The sequence below is a fragment of the Helianthus annuus genome, chromosome 1 (genome assembly GCF_002127325.2).
Source record: "Helianthus annuus cultivar XRQ/B chromosome 1, HanXRQr2.0-SUNRISE, whole genome shotgun sequence".
Taxonomy (NCBI): Eukaryota; Viridiplantae; Streptophyta; class Magnoliopsida; order Asterales; family Asteraceae; genus Helianthus; species Helianthus annuus.
This window is the reverse complement of record NC_035433.2, coordinates 83,628,015-83,645,031: the sequence shown is the minus strand read 5'-3', so window position 1 is coordinate 83,645,031 and position 17,017 is coordinate 83,628,015. Positions and strand designations below refer to the sequence as shown.

The window sequence follows — 17,017 nt, the reverse complement described above, 5'->3', positions numbered from 1 at the left end:
ACTTTAAAGAGGTTGTGGTATCAGTAGGATACCTTCCATAATGCACGTAACGAGTTTTAGTTCATTATACGCCCCGTAGGGGTTTTCCGGTCATTTTAAAGACTTTAAAAGGGCTTTCTGAGTTCTACAGGAAACCTGAGTTTCCCGATCAGTTTAATAAGTCTAAAACACTTCATTTATTATTTAAAATTAGTAGCAACTGGAATCGGGTCAAAAGACCTTGTAGAACTCAAGTTTTGGCCGAAAAGGGCATATTCGGTATTTACCGAACCGTAGCCATAACCGCAGGTTATGAGCAGGTTAAAATTAATTAAAAATCTTTAAAAATCCCAAAATATTATTTTACTTGAGTGGGTAAAAGTTTTGGTGACGAAATCTTGGTTTAGGTAGGCGTTATGCTAATTGCGCCGTTTATTACAAAAGTTTCTTATAAATGCGCTATTTAGCATAACTCTCATTCTAGACCTCGGATTGGCTTGAAACTTTAGGGACATGCTTAAAATTTAGTAAGCAAGTTTATGGTCCCTTCACGTGTCCGAAATACTCGTTTTATTTTAAAAAGGGCGTTACGGTCAACTTTTAAGTAATTAACGGAAATGCGTAAAAGACTCGGACAAACAACGAACCGGTCACAGAGGGTGATACCATCACGTGACCTGGTCCTAAGAGAGTCCTAAGGCATATCTACATTGCACTAAAACGGGTCAGAACTGAAGTCAAAGCAAAAGTCAAACTTTTGCGACATTCGGCTCCGAACCGGGTCAATATATCAAATGGCCGAATTAAACGAGTTTAGACAAGTTTATATACTTAATATCATGTTTTATAAGTGTTCAAACAGGTTTCATATCATCTATATTACAGATGATGCAAGAATCGCAAAAATGGCTTTCTGTTGCCTTTTTAAGTATACGTTTGACTCGACATTTGACATAGTTAGAGTGGTGATCAGGGGGAACCCTTTCAGAGGTTTATTACCCACATGAATACCAACACATAACTACTTTTGATTCGAGAATTCACTGGACCATTCGTGATTTATCGCAAAGTCAATCGTTAGTTACGACGGATTGACTTTTTGGCTAAACTAAGCAAAAACAAAGCCATAGAAGGTTTGACATACTTACAGAGACTTGATGTAAGACTTAGAACTAGAGAAGAACACTTGGGAGCTTCAGAAATGATCAGAGAATGTGTTTTGAGGTGTGTTTTAATTGTGAACCATGTATGCCTATTTATAGTGCACAACTTGCCTCTAGATCATTACAACACATCCTATAAATGAGTATGGATGAATGGCAGGTGTCCTAAGGTGCTATGGGTCGAGTAGGGGATGCCCATACCTCTGGGAAACCCATTCACAAATGTTTTACCGCTTTAAACAGCCAACAGCCAACTTTCTGTCGCTGGGCATCGCTTACGGACCGTATGGATTGGGCCTTGCGGTCCGTAAGCCTGTGGCGGAGACAAGCTTAATCATTCACCCCTTTACGGTCCGTAAGGCAGGGCCCTTGCGGTCCGTAAAGGCTGTTTTTAAATCTTTTTCAATCTTTTGAAATGATTAATAAAATCTTTGTAATTAGTAACGAAATCTTTGGTAATTAATAACCTGACCTTTCGGGTTTGAAGGGGTAACTTTGCGATTTGGCCCTCGATTATTTACAACTAAGGGCCTAGTGTTATTTACCCGTACCATTAAGTCCCCGGTCATCTCGTTAATTATTCGGAAAGCCTTAACTTTCATTGTTGACGCTTTTAACCCTTCTCGTACGAATTTGATCATAACTTTCTCGTTTTAAAACGGAACTTCGCGGAATTTATATATTATATTCTAGTGAGCGGATTTTACTGTTACAAAGCCTCGGGTACGTCAAAGGGTCACTCAGAGGTATAATTAAACATGTTGACACAGTTAACCCCCGCAGCTTGTAATCTCTCACTTTCTTCCGCGTTTCGCTTCCGTACGATCCGTGATTTATTCGTTTGAAGGTAGAGCATCGTTTAGGGTTACTATACAGTATATTTACCCTTGTTTGACATTTATAACCCTCAAACTTATATACTTTCAAGGTTTGTCAACATTAGTCCTTTATTAAATATAAAACGCCACGTGTAAACTTAAGACACGTGTCAATACATTATTGGACACAAAATTTCGAGGTGCTACAGTTTAGTGGTCGGTTTCTTGGTAGCTAATAGCCTAATATAACAGCAATTTAACAGTTTAATGTAAATCAATGTGGAAGATGCTTACTATACACAACAATACCCTTGTCTAGACTCTAGGCGCGATGTGCAACTAAACTGGTGGTTTTCAAACAATGCTGCTTATCCACAGTCAACAATACATTACATTAAAGATGGTCTCAAAGGAAATAGCCAAAGCCAGGTTGCACAATCGGGTTGTATAACACGAAAAAACAATGCATTTAAACTAATGTAGACATACATTATTAGACAAAAAAAACCTATTTGTTATACTAAATCTTCCTCATTTTCACAGTTCAAAATCAACCTCATATTAGCATCTAATCCTTACAAACACTCAATTAACACAATTACACCCGGTCACCCCCAATTACACTAACATCCACAATACAATTAACACACCCCAACATTATCAAACCCTCAAAACCCTAATCTGTGCAATCAAAAACCTAGGGTTACAAACGTAAAAATGCGGCAACCACTGAAGCCAACAACCTCAAGTCAAAACACCGTACAACTAACTACATCAACAACATCACGGATCAAACTAAATGCAAAACAAACAACACAATTACACAATCAACAACAAAAGGATAACACTAACCGGAGAATAAAATGAGCCGCCGGAAGAGGACGACGGAGAAGAGAAATAGAAGAGTTTCCGGTGATCTGTTGGTGGTAGCTACATTATAGGGAAAAAGGGAGATTTTGCGGGAGGAGACCCAATCCCTGGAACCCTAGCTTTTCCTCCGCCGAAACCGGTTTGGTCAGTGAAGATGAGAACCATGATGAAGATGATGATGAAAGAAAAGTAAAAATTCAAGATCGTTGTTGTTTGTTTCGTCTTTTCTTCGGTGGAGGCGGTGGTTGAGCTTGGGGATTTTCATGAACAAAGATGGTAGAAACTGATGATAATGGCACAGCAAAAAAGATTTCTTAGGGGCACTTTTGTAATTTGGTTGTTGGGTGAGGGCAGATTTAGTAATTTAGGCTGTGCACCGACCTTTGTATTTAAGATATATATAATGACACGCAGACTCAGATCGGTAACCAGAGAAGTCGCCGGAGCTTCACCAGACCTTCACCGGAGTTCTGTAAAATAAAAAATAACTTCAACGAACACAACTTAGACCCATCTAACTGAAAAGGGAACATGCAACTGAACCGAGGCTTACCAGATTTCTTGCCAGAGTTAACCGAAGTCTCGTCAGAACCTTAGCAATCGACTGAGCTCGCCACCGCCACCATGTGCAGCCATGCGTTGCCACGTAACCACCGGAAACGGCAGTACTCGCACTGTTCTCTCTCTAAAGATCTCTCTCTCTAAAATCAGCTTGTCTTTCTCTCTCCTCTATTATCACAGATCCCAAATAAAGCAACTTGTCAATGCTACTTGTACAGTACAACTATAATATGCAAAGGAAACAATAAAAGCACAATGTACAATCCATATTGCATACCAATGTTGTAAATTAGAGTGATATATAATTGATCGATAAATATAACATGTTTATATGTTAACATCGTGTCCAAATATTTTTATCAAGCCAATCCAATGGTGAAAAAGTGTTTCTCATCTTAAAGTGATTCTTACTTATTCAGTTGTTCCTCACACATGTATATTTATCAAACATATCCAATGGTAGAAAAGTGTTTCTCATCTTAAAATCATTCTTACTTATTTAGTTATTCCTCGCACATGTGTGTGTATATGTATATGTGTGTTGGGGATCTCAATTACTTTAATTGGTAGGTACGTATAGTTATATTCCTATCTTATCTTATAAGATTGTGGTTTGCAAAAATGGTATGAAAAGTGGAGTTTACAATTAGGGAGTGTTTTGTTTTCTTGAAAAGTTCTTCTTCTTTTGTTACGTCTGCGTCACGCAGATCACGCACAGACGTTTGAGTCTGTCAAGTATTTGTTTTTTGAGACATATCATCGTGCCACCAGCAGAACCACCCGATCATATCCATCTCCACTAGGCAATAATGCCTATACACCTATTCAGAAGGAAACCCAATAAATCTGGGAAAACCCCCTTTGTGGGAATCGAACCCATGACCTAATGGTCATAAGCCTTATCCCACCTCCAGATACCACTAGGCTATAATGCCATGGGTCTTCTATATTTTTTTCTAATATCACAAAACACACAACACTTCAAGAAAACCCTAGCTCCTCCTCCACTACCTTTCTTCTTCCCTGCCGCGGCCACCACCTCTCCTCCCACACCACCGTCGCTGCCACCACCTCTCCTCCCTAGGACCGCCGCCGCTACCACCTCTCCTCCCACACCCCGTCACGCCACCGTTCATCTCCTCCCCCAGACCGTCGCCACCACCACCTCTCCTCCCACACCCTCGGCGCGCCGCCGCCGTTCATCTCCTCCCCAATACCGCCGCCGCTGCCACTCATCTCCTTTCCCCTTCACAGGTCCGTTTTTTTTATTTTTTTTATTTGTTGTTGGTGTTTTTATGTGAAGATATATATGTTCATAAATTGTTTGTTTTCTGATTTTTAAGATTATATATCATATGTGAATTGTTACTTTGTTAGTGCTTTTGTTTATGTGAAGATTATGTATTATATGTTCATATATTATTGGTGTTTTTTTTGTTTGATTATATCTTATATGTTCATATATTGTTGGTGTTTTTTGTCTCTTAAAATGGTTTGATTATGCTTAATTGATTCGTGCCTTTTATGTTGTCGCTTAAAATGGTTTGATTATGCTTACTTGATTTCAGTTTATTTAAATTTCAGTTTATTTTTGCAATATGCAGAACAATTTTTTTCTTGCAGACTACAAATGTTTGATCCACCTCTTTTGATACAAATATTTATAGATGTGATCTGCAGATTACAGACATTTCACTTTTAAAAAACAAACAGACATTTCACTTTTAAAAAACAAACAGCACCTTATTGTCAAGTACAAAACAAAACGTTCCAAGTCAAGGCCCATGTGAAGAGTCACTTTATTATCATTTGCGACGTACCTAATGGAATTATTTGATTGTATTTTGGCCACTTTTATTAATACAATATTAATTAATTTTTTTAACATAAGCTACAACATATTGACTTTTCCTACATATTTTTTGGAGCATATTAATACTTTCAAACACACGGAAAATTAGTGTGGGAGTAGTTGAGAGGATGATGTTGTTGGGTGAAACAAAAAAAGTTGCAAGGGTTGAGGCTACTTGTTTGTCATGCGCCTAAAATATATTTCTAGCCATTATTATAAGTAGTTCAATCGACATTATATCATAGAATGCAGTGTTTTTGTATTTAGTAAGGGGGAGCGGGGCACCCTCGGTGACCCCGTGCGGGGATCAATTTCGCCGATCGGGGCAGTGCCGCCATCCAGGCGGTGAGCCAAATCGGGGACCTGATTCGGGAAGGAGGCACCGATGAAAGGAAGGAGAGAGAAGGTGGGCCACCCTTTTTGAACCAATGAAAACTTTTTTTTTTTGAATAAAAAAACAATTCCCCTAAGAGGGGTGCACCCCGTACGTTTTTGGACAAGAGGGAAGTTATAGAGGGGAAATGACATGGCAACGTATGATTGGGTTAAAAAAAGTTTCCCCTCACCTAATTAGGGGGGTGCCCCCTTCACCCTAAACATACGCATCATCATAAACGTCATGTTTCTAACCTTAGCAACCATGCACATCGTCATAAACATCATGCTTCTAATCTTAGTATTCACAAACTTTAAATGATATCAGCCTGATATGAAACTCTCTCCTCTTTTCCCAACCTATTTGGCGAAACCCTAGTGACCACCCACGCTACATATCTCCTTACGATGAACTCATTCTTAATATAGAATAGAACTTGGTATAACTTGGAAGTCTTAATTTCTTTTTTGAGTTAATTGTCATTTTCGTCCCCGTGGTTTGGTGGAAAATGACACTTCAATCCAAAAAAATTGCGCCAGTTCCATCTTCAATATTTTTGAAACGTGTCACTTAAGTCCAAAAAGATAACATGCCGTTAAAAACGTTGAGGACGGAACTGGCGCAAGGCGTTATCTTTTTGGACTGAAGTGGCACGTTTAAAAAATATTGAGGACGGAACTCGCACAATTTTTTTTTTTTTTTTTTTTTTTTTTTGTGCTGCACTTGGAATTTTAATGGCATCACTCTTTTTATGTTATTATTATACTAAACTAAAGGCCCATTAATAAAGAAAAGCCTAGTTATTTAAGAAACTGTGGGAAACAACATTGATGGGCTCCAAGATTTTCTTCTTTTTAACATAAAAAATGTGAAACTAGAAAAGAAAAACATTATTTTTATTATAATATAATGTGCAAATCATTACTACATAAAAACGACTTTTACCTTTCTATCATATCTTGTTAACTAACCCTATTAAAGGCCCTTTGCCACTTTTAGGCATGAAAAAACATTAAAACCCCAAAAAGATTTCCTCAAGGAGAATAAACATGTATCAAGAGGGTCCTTAACACAGTAACACACCCTACCAGTTAAAGTGAATCTCCTTTCTAAGCTGTAATGATTTTATTAAATATCTACATTGGTTAGATTATTTTTGCATCTAATATATATATACACACACACACTGAGACACCAACAATCTTGTTTAGATAAATACATTTAGATGAACCATACAATAATCTTGTTTATTAAAAACCCGAGATTCAAGGGTTAAGCGTCAAAGAACAAATCCGTGAAACGATAAATGAACATTGTGAAAGCAAACTAAACAAAATTCGACTTTATTTCTTATTTCTTTGTTCAAAACAATACTTAACGGCTATAAACCAAACTTGAAATGTTTTATGTCCGTACTATCAACGAATTTCAAGAATCGACAATGAACGTATATGATCCCCTTGGTCTGGCATGTATGATAACTTACACTTCTCTCGATTTCAGTTGCATTTACATCGCGTTTCCTGTATCATCTTCTCCTCGATTTCAATCATTTTGAACATATTTGCATATAGTACATAAAGAAATTGTAAAGCATGCACACCTGCAATGAAGCATAGAACCACCTAAACTAAAAAAAAAAAAAAACACAACTTTTAAGACAAATACATACAAGAAATGGAAATACCCATAACTTGATTTGAGCAATTGCGCCGATTTGAATCATCTTTAAGTACCCATTTAAACTCATATTCATAAAATCGCCCTCGTTGGTTCTTGGTGATCGGGTTCTTGTTCATCGTTCCCCACCTTTCTCGATAGTATCTACATACCAAAAGCAAAAAAGATTACAACTTTATTGTATCAAAATTCAAAAGCCTATCAATCAAGAATCCGAAACGTCAATTTATACACACATTGCCAAAAAGTATAACCCGAAAACTATAGATTGCAAAGCATTAAAACCTCATGGAAACAGAGAAAATGGCATTTGGGAACTCAAGCATTAAAGTACTGAACACACCTCAGATTGACCATATTTTACACACTTTAATTAAAACTGGTAAACCCCATTTCAAATCAGCATCTAAATTAATGAACTCAATAACAAAGCCCCACAAACATAAAGTCAAATCATCTATCAACAAAAAAGTCAAACATATGAAACCACTAAAGTACTAAAGTGATTCCATCTCAAACTATCTGATTAATGAAGCACATTTAAGATCAGTATCCAAATAATGAACTCAACTCAATAACCCATGACCAAAAAGTCAAAATACCACCAAATTTAACAAGAACAAAAAGCCAAGCATAATAAAGTTTCAAACTTTACATACCTTAGGTACAGAAGAAGCCACACAGGCTCTTGGGGTTTCAAAAGATGACAAAGAAAACTGTTTTGAAACAACACCAACATCAAAATAAATCAAACCAGAACTAGGAACATCAACCCATATTTCCTTAACCAAGAACCACAAGAACAAATCTTTGGCAGAAATCCCTGATAAGTCATTGATTCTACCAAAAGTCAAACATCCAGAAACATTTTGATCATAGTGTAATTCATCTTCAAACTTTGCATTACAAGCTTCATCCAAGAACACCTGAAACCTGCCAGAATCATCCACACTGAAGTTGGTCACACCCTTTGGGAACAAACCCATGGGTAATCCATTTAGTTTGAGGAGTTCATAAATGGTTGGTGATTGTTGAGAGTATGAGACCCAAAAGTGGGTTGAGATTGAGAAAGTGAAGAGTGTAAGAAGGAAGATTGAAGGTGGCATGTTTGGGGGGGGGGGGGGGGGGGGTAGGGGTTTAAGAGAGGAAGAAGAAGAGGGTGGAAGAATAGAGTGAAATCAATGATTGGGTATAGATAATAGAATAAAGGGGTCAGGGGTCCTCTGTATGCATATGCAATGAAAGGTGTGTTGTTAAGTATTACTGTTGGGTCTAGGACTGTGTGTAGCTTATCCATAACCAACCATGACCAGCCATGTGGAAATTTATAAATAATAATCTTTTTTTACGGTAAGAACTATTGTTTAATAATATTTTTCTATGAAAACAAGTCTTTGGAAGATTACAACGGTGGCGTACTTAAAAAAAATTTTGTCAGAGGGTGCGTAATATTTTTAAAGATTTTAAGCCCTAGCTATATAAAAAAATTAGTTTATAGCGGGTCGGATCGGGTCGGATCATGTAAGACAAAGAATGTCAAATTAAAATTTATATAAGTATCAAAAACACGTCAGACGTATTTAAAATTGTGTCCTACATGTTTTCATCTTTTGAAATATATCCAAAACATCATTTACAGGTACTAAACGCTCTATAAGCTCATTACATTTTTACTCATGGTTCCTATCACATATAAATCGATCCATAAGTTTATAAAACAACACTAAACACTTAAATAAAATTAACAATCATGTTCAATTATAGTCCATAATTTCCAATTTTATTTTCAAACATTCAAGCCTCAGTATTAAGTGTTGATTACTTGTAACTAATCATTTAAACAAGAGAAAAATGCCCAGATAGTCCCTGTGGTTTCGCATTTTTTCACCTATAGTCCTCAACTTTCTAAAATTACCTGAATAGTCCCCAACTTTTCATTTTTTGTTCCCGGATAGTCCCTGGGTCTAACTTCAGTTTGTTTTCTCTGTTAAATGGGTGTGAAATGACCAATTTACCCTTTCCTTTAAAGGCCAAACCACAGGGACTATCCGGGCATCTTCTACATTTTTAAAGCACCCAATTTCTTCATACCTAACATCGACAAAAAATTCAGATCTCATTTCTTGGATTTCTTTGTTGCCCTGCAAATAATCATGGCAATATCCATCAATTGTCAAATAAAGAAAAAGCATACAATCAAACAGAATCCATCAAGAAAACAGAAGCAAATGTGTTCACTCACTGTGCAGGTTGTGCTGCAGGAACAGCGGCTGCTGGAGCTGGAACTTTCTCCTGTGGGCCCTGAACAAAATGAATGAACAGTTATAAATTAAGAATTTGATAAGAATGTTGAAAAAATCAATAAAGAAACCATATTAGTTCTATATCGGAATTCTGGCGTAATATGGGTCGGTCTTGCCGGAATTTTGTTTTTTTTTTCCAGCAAAAAAAGTCATCCGGTCATGAGCAGTGGTGTCAAGTCAGTGGGAGTTTTTTTGGGGGGCGGGATTTGGAATTGGAATGGATGGATATCATGGGTTATTTTATTTAGTTCAAATTTTGTTGGGTTAGGTTTGGGCTTAGGTTAATAAAAATAGATTGTAGATTGGGCTTTGATTGGGTTAAGTAATTAAGTGAATAACATAATAAGTGGTTAAAGAAATAATTATCTTAATTGTGTTATATACTTATATATTAAATAATAATCAGTGTTTAATTTTTTTTTATAAGTTCATAATATTTTTTTAAGTGGGGTGGTTGAAAATTTTCAAGAGGTGCAGATGAAAATTTCCAAGGGGTACGGTCGAAATTTCCGGCGAAAAATAACACTAAAAATTATTTTTTCAAGGGGTGCGCCCGGCCGCCCGCCCGCCCACGGCTTGGGGTGGGTACGCCCTTGATAAGAACATCTTTATTTTTGAATAAGGTATGTGGATGGGAAGATGTGTGGGCTAACATTGAAGATAGTCGGTTAACGTGGAGGAGTGAGGGTGTTGGAGAATCGCCCGTCTGTGTAGGAGAACGTTTTTGTGTGAAAAGAAGAAAAAAAAAGGTTTGATGTGTGTTGGAAGAAAAAAAAACATGGGTTCTACGTGGGGGTAGCAGCTGCATAACTTATTCGAAAATAGCCCTTGATTTCAATCAAAATATAACGATAATAATCCTGCTTTTAATGTGGTCAGTGACACTTCTAAGTTCAACTTTCGTTGCTAAGGACAATCTCACTCTAATGGAAAACTAACTTTGTTTGTCTGTAACTTTCATTTATACCATTTCGAAACAATTCACAACATTCTTATTGAGATAAAAATCAGTAAATTGTTGATTAGGGACAAGTGAAGCTACTTTTCCATTAGACTAGGAGGGATCGTCCTTGAAATCATCATACTCAGTAAATCCTACCAATAGCAAAGCTAAGGTAGGGTCTGAGGAGTGTAAGATATAGACAGCCTTACCTCTACCTCGTAGAAATAGAGAGACTGCTTCCACTGATACTTCCGGCTCGATAATAGTTTTGCATCAAGCCTTGGACATAAGGCACATAACACTAAGCAAAAGTCGATTAGTTCATGTACCACCATGTCATTCGGCTATTAACACCACTACATGATACATGATTAACCGTCCCCAGCTTTTTAACGTTATTTTCACGAAATTAGTAAAATAACGTTAAAATTAGTACACTTTCACTCCCCCCCCCCCAACCTCACCATGACCCACACATATATACATTATACGTGCATACCGCAAGTGAGGCTGAAAGCGAACGTGAAAGGTAGGAACGCCTTTAGTTACATGGTTAGTGAAGTTATTATCAAAAAGTGAGTTATAACTTGGATAGCCTTATTAAATTCCAATTTTCCAAGATAAAATGGTTTGAAGTACAATTGACATGAGAACCCGATTTGTAGATCCATCTTGCGCTTAGATTAGACCGAATTAAAATGATGTGTCAAATCATATATACAAACCAAAGTGATGTCAATTTCATATCTTATTTATATTTACAGAGGATAAAAGATATTGTGTTTGATAGTGGAATTGTTTCTTAAGTCACCTTCAGTGTTCTGTTTGAGTTTTTAGAAAAGAAAAGTAAAAACAGAGAGAAGTGTTTTCTAATCATTTATTTGATATTGAGAATATTTGAACCTAAATATTTCTAATCATTTATTTGATATTGAGAATATTTGAACCTAAATATTGTATTTATTTTAAATTTGTGAAGGAACATTATTATTATTATTGGGTGTGGAATAAAGCCCCTATGGGCTTTATCACGCCACGTCAGCGTCACGTCACACAGTGGGATTCAAGGTCATTCCCTTTAACTAGCAGGGTGTGGGATAAAGCCCCCTTCAGATTATAGTGCCCCCTTTAACCAATCCTTCATTGAAAATGCCAATTCTTGCTCGTTACCATGCTGGCGACATATCCATGGCGCCCCGGTTTAACAAGGTGGGTATGGGTGGTGGCGCCCCGGGGGCGCTATCGCTGGTGAGGTGGCGGGGTGGCGCCCTCCCACACCCTCCGGCCTCACAAGCCACAAGGTTTCATGAGTGTCTCTCTCATGTCTTTAGACTCTCCGTAGTGGGGCGTTATGTTTGGATTTTTTTCTCTGATCGCGCCCCATAGCGCCCCGAACACCACGACGGGCGGCGTTATGGGGGTCAAATGGGGGGTGGCGCCATGTCCATAGCGGCGTGAAGAGGAAGAAGGAAATTCAACTTTATTAATTTCTTGTATATTTGAAGCATGTGTTCAACTTTAATTCAATTGTTTGTTACTCTGTTTCTATTTTTGTTGCAGGTATCGAAGAAGGAAGAAGGAAGGAGGCCTATGTTATTTTTAAATCCCTCAAGTTTGCTTTCGTGTTAAATATTACTCTCAGAATTTAGAGTAAACTGCCATTTTGGTCCCTGAGCTTTGGCGAGTTTTGCCACTTTAGTCCAAATTTCAAACCTGTTGCCATTTTGGTCCCCGTGGTTTCGTTTTATTGCCATTTTGGTCCAAATTTTAAATTTGACCAGATTTTTCAACTTAAAACCTGGTTTTTTGTCTTTATCCTCAAGGGCATTTTGGTCATTTTAAGTTTATTATAACCTAATATTGATTAACACCATTAATATATAAACCCCACCATCACTGAAGATCCATCATCTCAAACAATCACCACCAAATTAAACCTCCATCTTCTCAAACATTCACCACCACCACTGAAGATCCACCACGACCACCGTCCCCCTCAACGCCTCCACCATCACCGCCGCCACCCCCGACACCCTCACCTCCTCCACCTTCACCTTCACCTCCTCCTGAATCAGATTTACTGTTCTTGTGAATCACCTCCGTCAATCACCACCACCACTGAAGATCCACCACCACCACCGTCGCTCTCACCGCCTCCACCATCACCGCCGCCACCCCAGACACCCTCACCTCCTCCACCTTCACCTCCTCCACCTTCACCTCCTCTTGAATCGGATTTATTGTTCTTATGAATCACCTCCGACAATCACCACCACCACCACTGAAGATCCACCTCAGCTACGCCGCCGCCTTCATCTCCAAAACCACCTCAGCTACGCTGCCGCCTTCATCTCCGCCGTCGATCTGACGGAACCCCTTCATCTCCGCGGTTTCTTCACTGCTGATTTAACAGGTTTGGTCGCCGATTTGATTGTCGGAGATTTTGAAGCCATAGGGTTAGGACAATTTGCTTTGGCGGTGGAATTTTGTGGCTGCTTTGAGTTATGTGAGGGTTTTTGAGGGTTTTGGGTTTGGGAGGGTTGGCGGCAGTGGGATGGTGGTGTTGGCGGCAGTGGGATGGTGGTGGTGGGGATGATGCGGTGGTGGGGTGGGGGTGGTGGTGGTGGTGGTTGTGCTTGTTGTTGTTGTTCTGGCAGTGGCATTATTGTTTGTTAAATTTAAGTTATAATAAATCTAAATGACCAAAATACCCTTGAGGATAAAGACAAAATAGGGGGTTTAAGTTGGGGAATCTGGCCAAATTTGAAATTTGGACCAAAATGGCAACAAAAACGAAACTACAGGGCCCTAGATGTAAAAAGTTTGAGATTTAGACTAAAGTGGAAAAACTGGCCAAATCTCATGGACCAAAATGGCAGTTTACTCTAGAATTTATTTTTAATTTTAAAAAGATACTTCAAAGTTATAGTTTTAAATAACACATCTTAGTTTTAAATAACACATCTTACAATTTAGTTATATATGTTAATGTTTTAAAGTTTAATTTAAATTAAAAATAGGTTTAGTTATTTTTATTTTGACAAATTAAAGGAGTAAAAATATGTTATTTATAATAAAATACATTAATTAAAAAATATACAAAAATTGAAAACTAATTAGTTGAGTAATGATGAGGTAGGGGCTTTATGACTACGGGCTCTAGTGATATAACGTCCCATAAAGCCCCTGTATGACGTGGCGTGCCACGTGTCGCATAACACCCCCAAAGGAGTTTTATGACTACGCATGACCTTATAGAGTGCTTTAACTAGTTAACTAAGAGTACACAGCTAAAATACTTACACTTTTTAAGTCTCACCGATTGAAAGTCAAGAATACTCTTCTAATAAATCTATGATAGAACAAAACTCGTGACACATATCAATAAACGAAATGAAAAGCCTCGTCATGTGCGAACCTTGCAAGATGACTATGTAACAATACGCTCTTTCTCATTAAAGTTTAATGACACATAATCTTTTAAATAATGCGTACCAAATACACATTATATCCTCTAAGATAATAAATAAATAATAAATTATTATATAAATAAATAATAATTCACCTTTTTACTGTAGCGACTGTCTTTTCTATCAATTTTTTACTTTTTTTTCAATTTTTTCACAAAGCTCTGCCCAATTCTGATTGGCTTGATAGTATTCTTTTAACGTGGCTCTCATCTAAAAAATACCAAAGAGTTAAAATATGCAACTCCTAATATGAGTGACCCATTGGAAAAATAATCTTAGTACATCAATATTGATATATTGGTATGTTGAAATATATAGGAGTAATAATAATTGTAATATATTATGTTCACCTATGTTTTTACATGAATTTTCATAAAGTTATTTTAGGCCAACCAATTGTATTAAAGGCTTTTTCTAAATCGTTCAGTTTTTAAATTGTTCAGCGCTCAGTGGCGGATCTAGGATTCCGACCAAGGGGTAACGTGTTATAAATAAGCCGTAACGAAATCGAAAAAACGTCAAATTTTTCCAAAATTTACACTAATTTTTCCAATTTTTTTCCGACTAAGTGGTAGCTGGGGTTACCCCTACCAAAGAGGTAGGTCCGCCCCTGTCAGCGCTTATCTATAAATACACCATTGAAACATGTTTTATATAACGTTCAAACCAACCCGTTGTAATGACCTACCCTCCTGTTTTTCTTTATATACGTTTTAGTGTAAATTTTGTTTGAAGACTTCTTTCAAAAATACCTTTGCAATATGGTTTTTATAGTTTGTTTATTTTTATCTATCCTTCAAACCCGTCATGAAGCGCGAGCTAATAACCCACTAGTTATTTGTATAAAACATCTGAAAATATTATTTTGGTCTGTTTTAACAAATTTGTCAGCTGCCATGAAGCACATGCAGGACATGTGCATGAAGGGGGAGGGGGTAGGGGCCTGGTTGCTGTTGAACATAATTACAAAGATTATCATCATTTATGGTTTTTTGTTTTGTCCTGACACGTAGATAAACAAAGTACGTGTACATCACTCTCGACACGCTGGACCACATCATGCCATGGTGGAACTGTAGCCACGTGTAATGTGTTCTATGCTCTCTTGTCATTTATCCATTAATCATTAAACTAAACTTTTGTGTCCTTTACATAATAATAAAACATCTGGTTTTGCATCAGCCGAATATTTTTTAGATTAAATTCAGGACACGTATTATATACGCTTAGACTAAAGGGAGTGGGGCATCCTTTTGAGAGGGCGTCTTGCGACACGTGGCGTCACGTCAGATTAGAGGATTTTGGGCTAAAAAAGGGGAGTGGAGCAACTTGGCTGGCTAGGGCGTCTTGCGACACGTGGCATTGATTTATTTTGTCTTTTTTTTATGTAAAAGATATAAAAAAACTCCTATTTTTTTATAAAAATATTGATCAAAGTAAATAAAAACTAATACTTCAACAAAAAAAATTACTTCAACAAAATAAAAAATACATCAACCGAAAAAAAAAAATACATCAACAACAAAAAAAAAATACAATCAACAAAGGTTATATTTTTCTCGAATTTCTTGCTTCATTTGTTCGGCTAAAGCGAACTCGGCTCCAGAAAGGTTTGTCGTGTCGGATGTCAATATTTGCAAATCAAGTGCTTTTTGACGACTGTCTTTCAGCTTTAGCTTTCGGTCACCGTGTTCTTTTTTTAGGTTGATCCGTTGTTGGCTCGTTTGCAACAAGCCGTCTAACTTATTGGTGACTTTTTCGAACGTTTCGGTGTAGTCGATTCGTACACCGCTAGAAGACGGTTGGGCGGCTTTTTTGGCCCTATCACGGCCAACCGGCTGTTGTGGTGGTTCAAACGCATCGGCCTCTTCATGTGGCTCTTCCAAATCTTCCTCAATGTCGTTGAGATTTATTTGGGACCGAGCGTCCGACCCTTGACTTTGATGGTCGGTTGAGGATGAGGTTTTTGACCGCTTAGCCGACGATTGGCCACGAGTTTTAAATGGATCGAAGGCGATGACTATGTGAAATTTCGAACTCTTTCTTAAAACTTGGCAAATGGCAAGATAAGGAAACGCCTTCCGGTGTTCGGCTCGAAATTCATTTTGGGCGTTTGCTTGGAGCATCGCATCGTCGGAACCACTTTGGCGCACAGTCGTGTTATTTAGGCGAGTGTATATTTGGTTGAAACTTTGAATCAAAGGACGCATTTTACGCCACTTCGAGCCGATACCATCGGCATCACGGTACTCCTCTTCTTGTTCTTCCAACTTGAGGAAAACTTTGTAAATACGAGACCAATATGTTTTTTCCTTTTGATAGTTACCTATAAAAAAGGAAACAATAGTTACCTATAAAAAACGAAACAATAGTTATCTATACGAGACCAATAAGTTATAAGACAACTTACTACATCTCGGGTCTTCGGTTATTTCTAGCCAAGCCTTGGACAAACTCATTTCCTCGTTGGAAGTCCATGGTATCGGTTTGGTTTTCAAGCGTTCTTCACCCGGTGTTTTCCTCTTGTGTGAACGTTTCTTTTTTTCATGTTCAACAGCATTTTGACCGACAAGGAACTGGGTCTCCAGAACTTCTTCGTCATCTAAATCAACCGCTAGATGGAATACAAACAAAGTTAAAAAAAACATATTCTTTACAAAAAAATTAAATAAAAAATTTATACCATTTTGTTGGCTCGACCCTCCAACGTTTTGAAAACCACCGGGTAGTTGTGTGTTGCAAGTGGCGAACCCCATATTTTGCGGTACCGTCATATTGTTGTAGTATACTTGCGGTGTAGGGCTAGGAACGTGCATATTATTGAAATAGGTGTAAAAAGCGGGGTTATTTAAAACGTTTGGGTCCGCCATATCGGGTTGTGGATTGGAAGATTGTGTATTCGGGAATGGGGTTCGTGGATTTTGGTTGAAAGGAGGGATGTTGTGGGGATACATTTTTTTATAAAAAGGAGTAAAAAATATAGAGAATGGTATAAATTTTGA

At 37.7% G+C, this 17,017-nt stretch overlaps 3 protein-coding genes across 3 annotated transcripts; 1 reads left to right on the top strand and 2 right to left on the bottom strand.

Moving 5' to 3' along the window:
* Positions 1–6,847: 6,847 nt before the first annotated feature.
* Positions 6,848–8,532, bottom strand: LOC110870739. The gene is made up of 2 exons (XM_022119902.2): positions 7,959–8,532; positions 6,848–7,443 (listed from the first exon to the last, which is right to left on the bottom strand). Exons 1-2 carry the CDS (start codon positions 8,403–8,405, stop codon positions 7,372–7,374), a joined length of 519 nt encoding a protein of 172 aa, XP_021975594.1. The 5' UTR covers positions 8,406–8,532; the 3' UTR covers positions 6,848–7,371.
* A 3,162-nt stretch (positions 8,533–11,694) lies between these two features.
* On the top strand, positions 11,695–12,797 carry LOC118490552 (extensin-like). Its single transcript, XM_035988248.1, has 3 exons — positions 11,695–11,793; positions 12,106–12,157; positions 12,448–12,797. Exons 1-3 carry the CDS (start codon positions 11,695–11,697, stop codon positions 12,795–12,797), a joined length of 501 nt encoding a protein of 166 aa, XP_035844141.1.
* Positions 12,798–15,553: 2,756 nt separating this feature from the next.
* On the bottom strand, positions 15,554–16,789 carry LOC110921777 (glutathione S-transferase T3-like). The gene is made up of 3 exons (XM_022166152.1): positions 16,699–16,789; positions 16,426–16,629; positions 15,554–16,341 (listed from the first exon to the last, which is right to left on the bottom strand). Exons 1-3 carry the CDS (start codon positions 16,787–16,789, stop codon positions 15,554–15,556), a joined length of 1,083 nt encoding a protein of 360 aa, XP_022021844.1.
* Between the last annotated feature and the right edge of the window lie 228 nt (positions 16,790–17,017).

Coding starts and splice junctions, on each gene's coding strand:
- LOC110921777 (XM_022166152.1), bottom strand. CDS start 16,789: ATGACGGTACCGCAAAATATGGGGTTCGCCACTTGCAACACACAACTA. Junction 16,630..16,698: donor AGGGTCGAGCCAACAAAATG/GTATAAATTTTT, acceptor TATTCCATCTAG/CGGTTGATTTAGATGACGAA. Junction 16,342..16,425: donor AACCGAAGACCCGAGATGTA/GTAAGTTGTCTT, acceptor CCTTTTTTATAG/GTAACTATCAAAAGGAAAAA.
- LOC110870739 (XM_022119902.2), bottom strand. CDS start 8,405: ATGCCACCTTCAATCTTCCTTCTTACACTCTTCACTTTCTCAATCTCA. Junction 7,444..7,958: donor TGGCTTCTTCTGTACCTAAG/GTATGTAAAGTT, acceptor TTTGGTATGTAG/ATACTATCGAGAAAGGTGGG.
- LOC118490552 (XM_035988248.1), top strand. CDS start 11,695: ATGCCAATTCTTGCTCGTTACCATGCTGGCGACATATCCATGGCGCCC. Junction 11,794..12,105: donor CCCCGGGGGCGCTATCGCTG/GTGAGGTGGCGG, acceptor TTTTTGTTGCAG/GTATCGAAGAAGGAAGAAGG. Junction 12,158..12,447: donor GTTATTTTTAAATCCCTCAA/GTTTGCTTTCGT, acceptor CCATCACTGAAG/ATCCATCATCTCAAACAATC.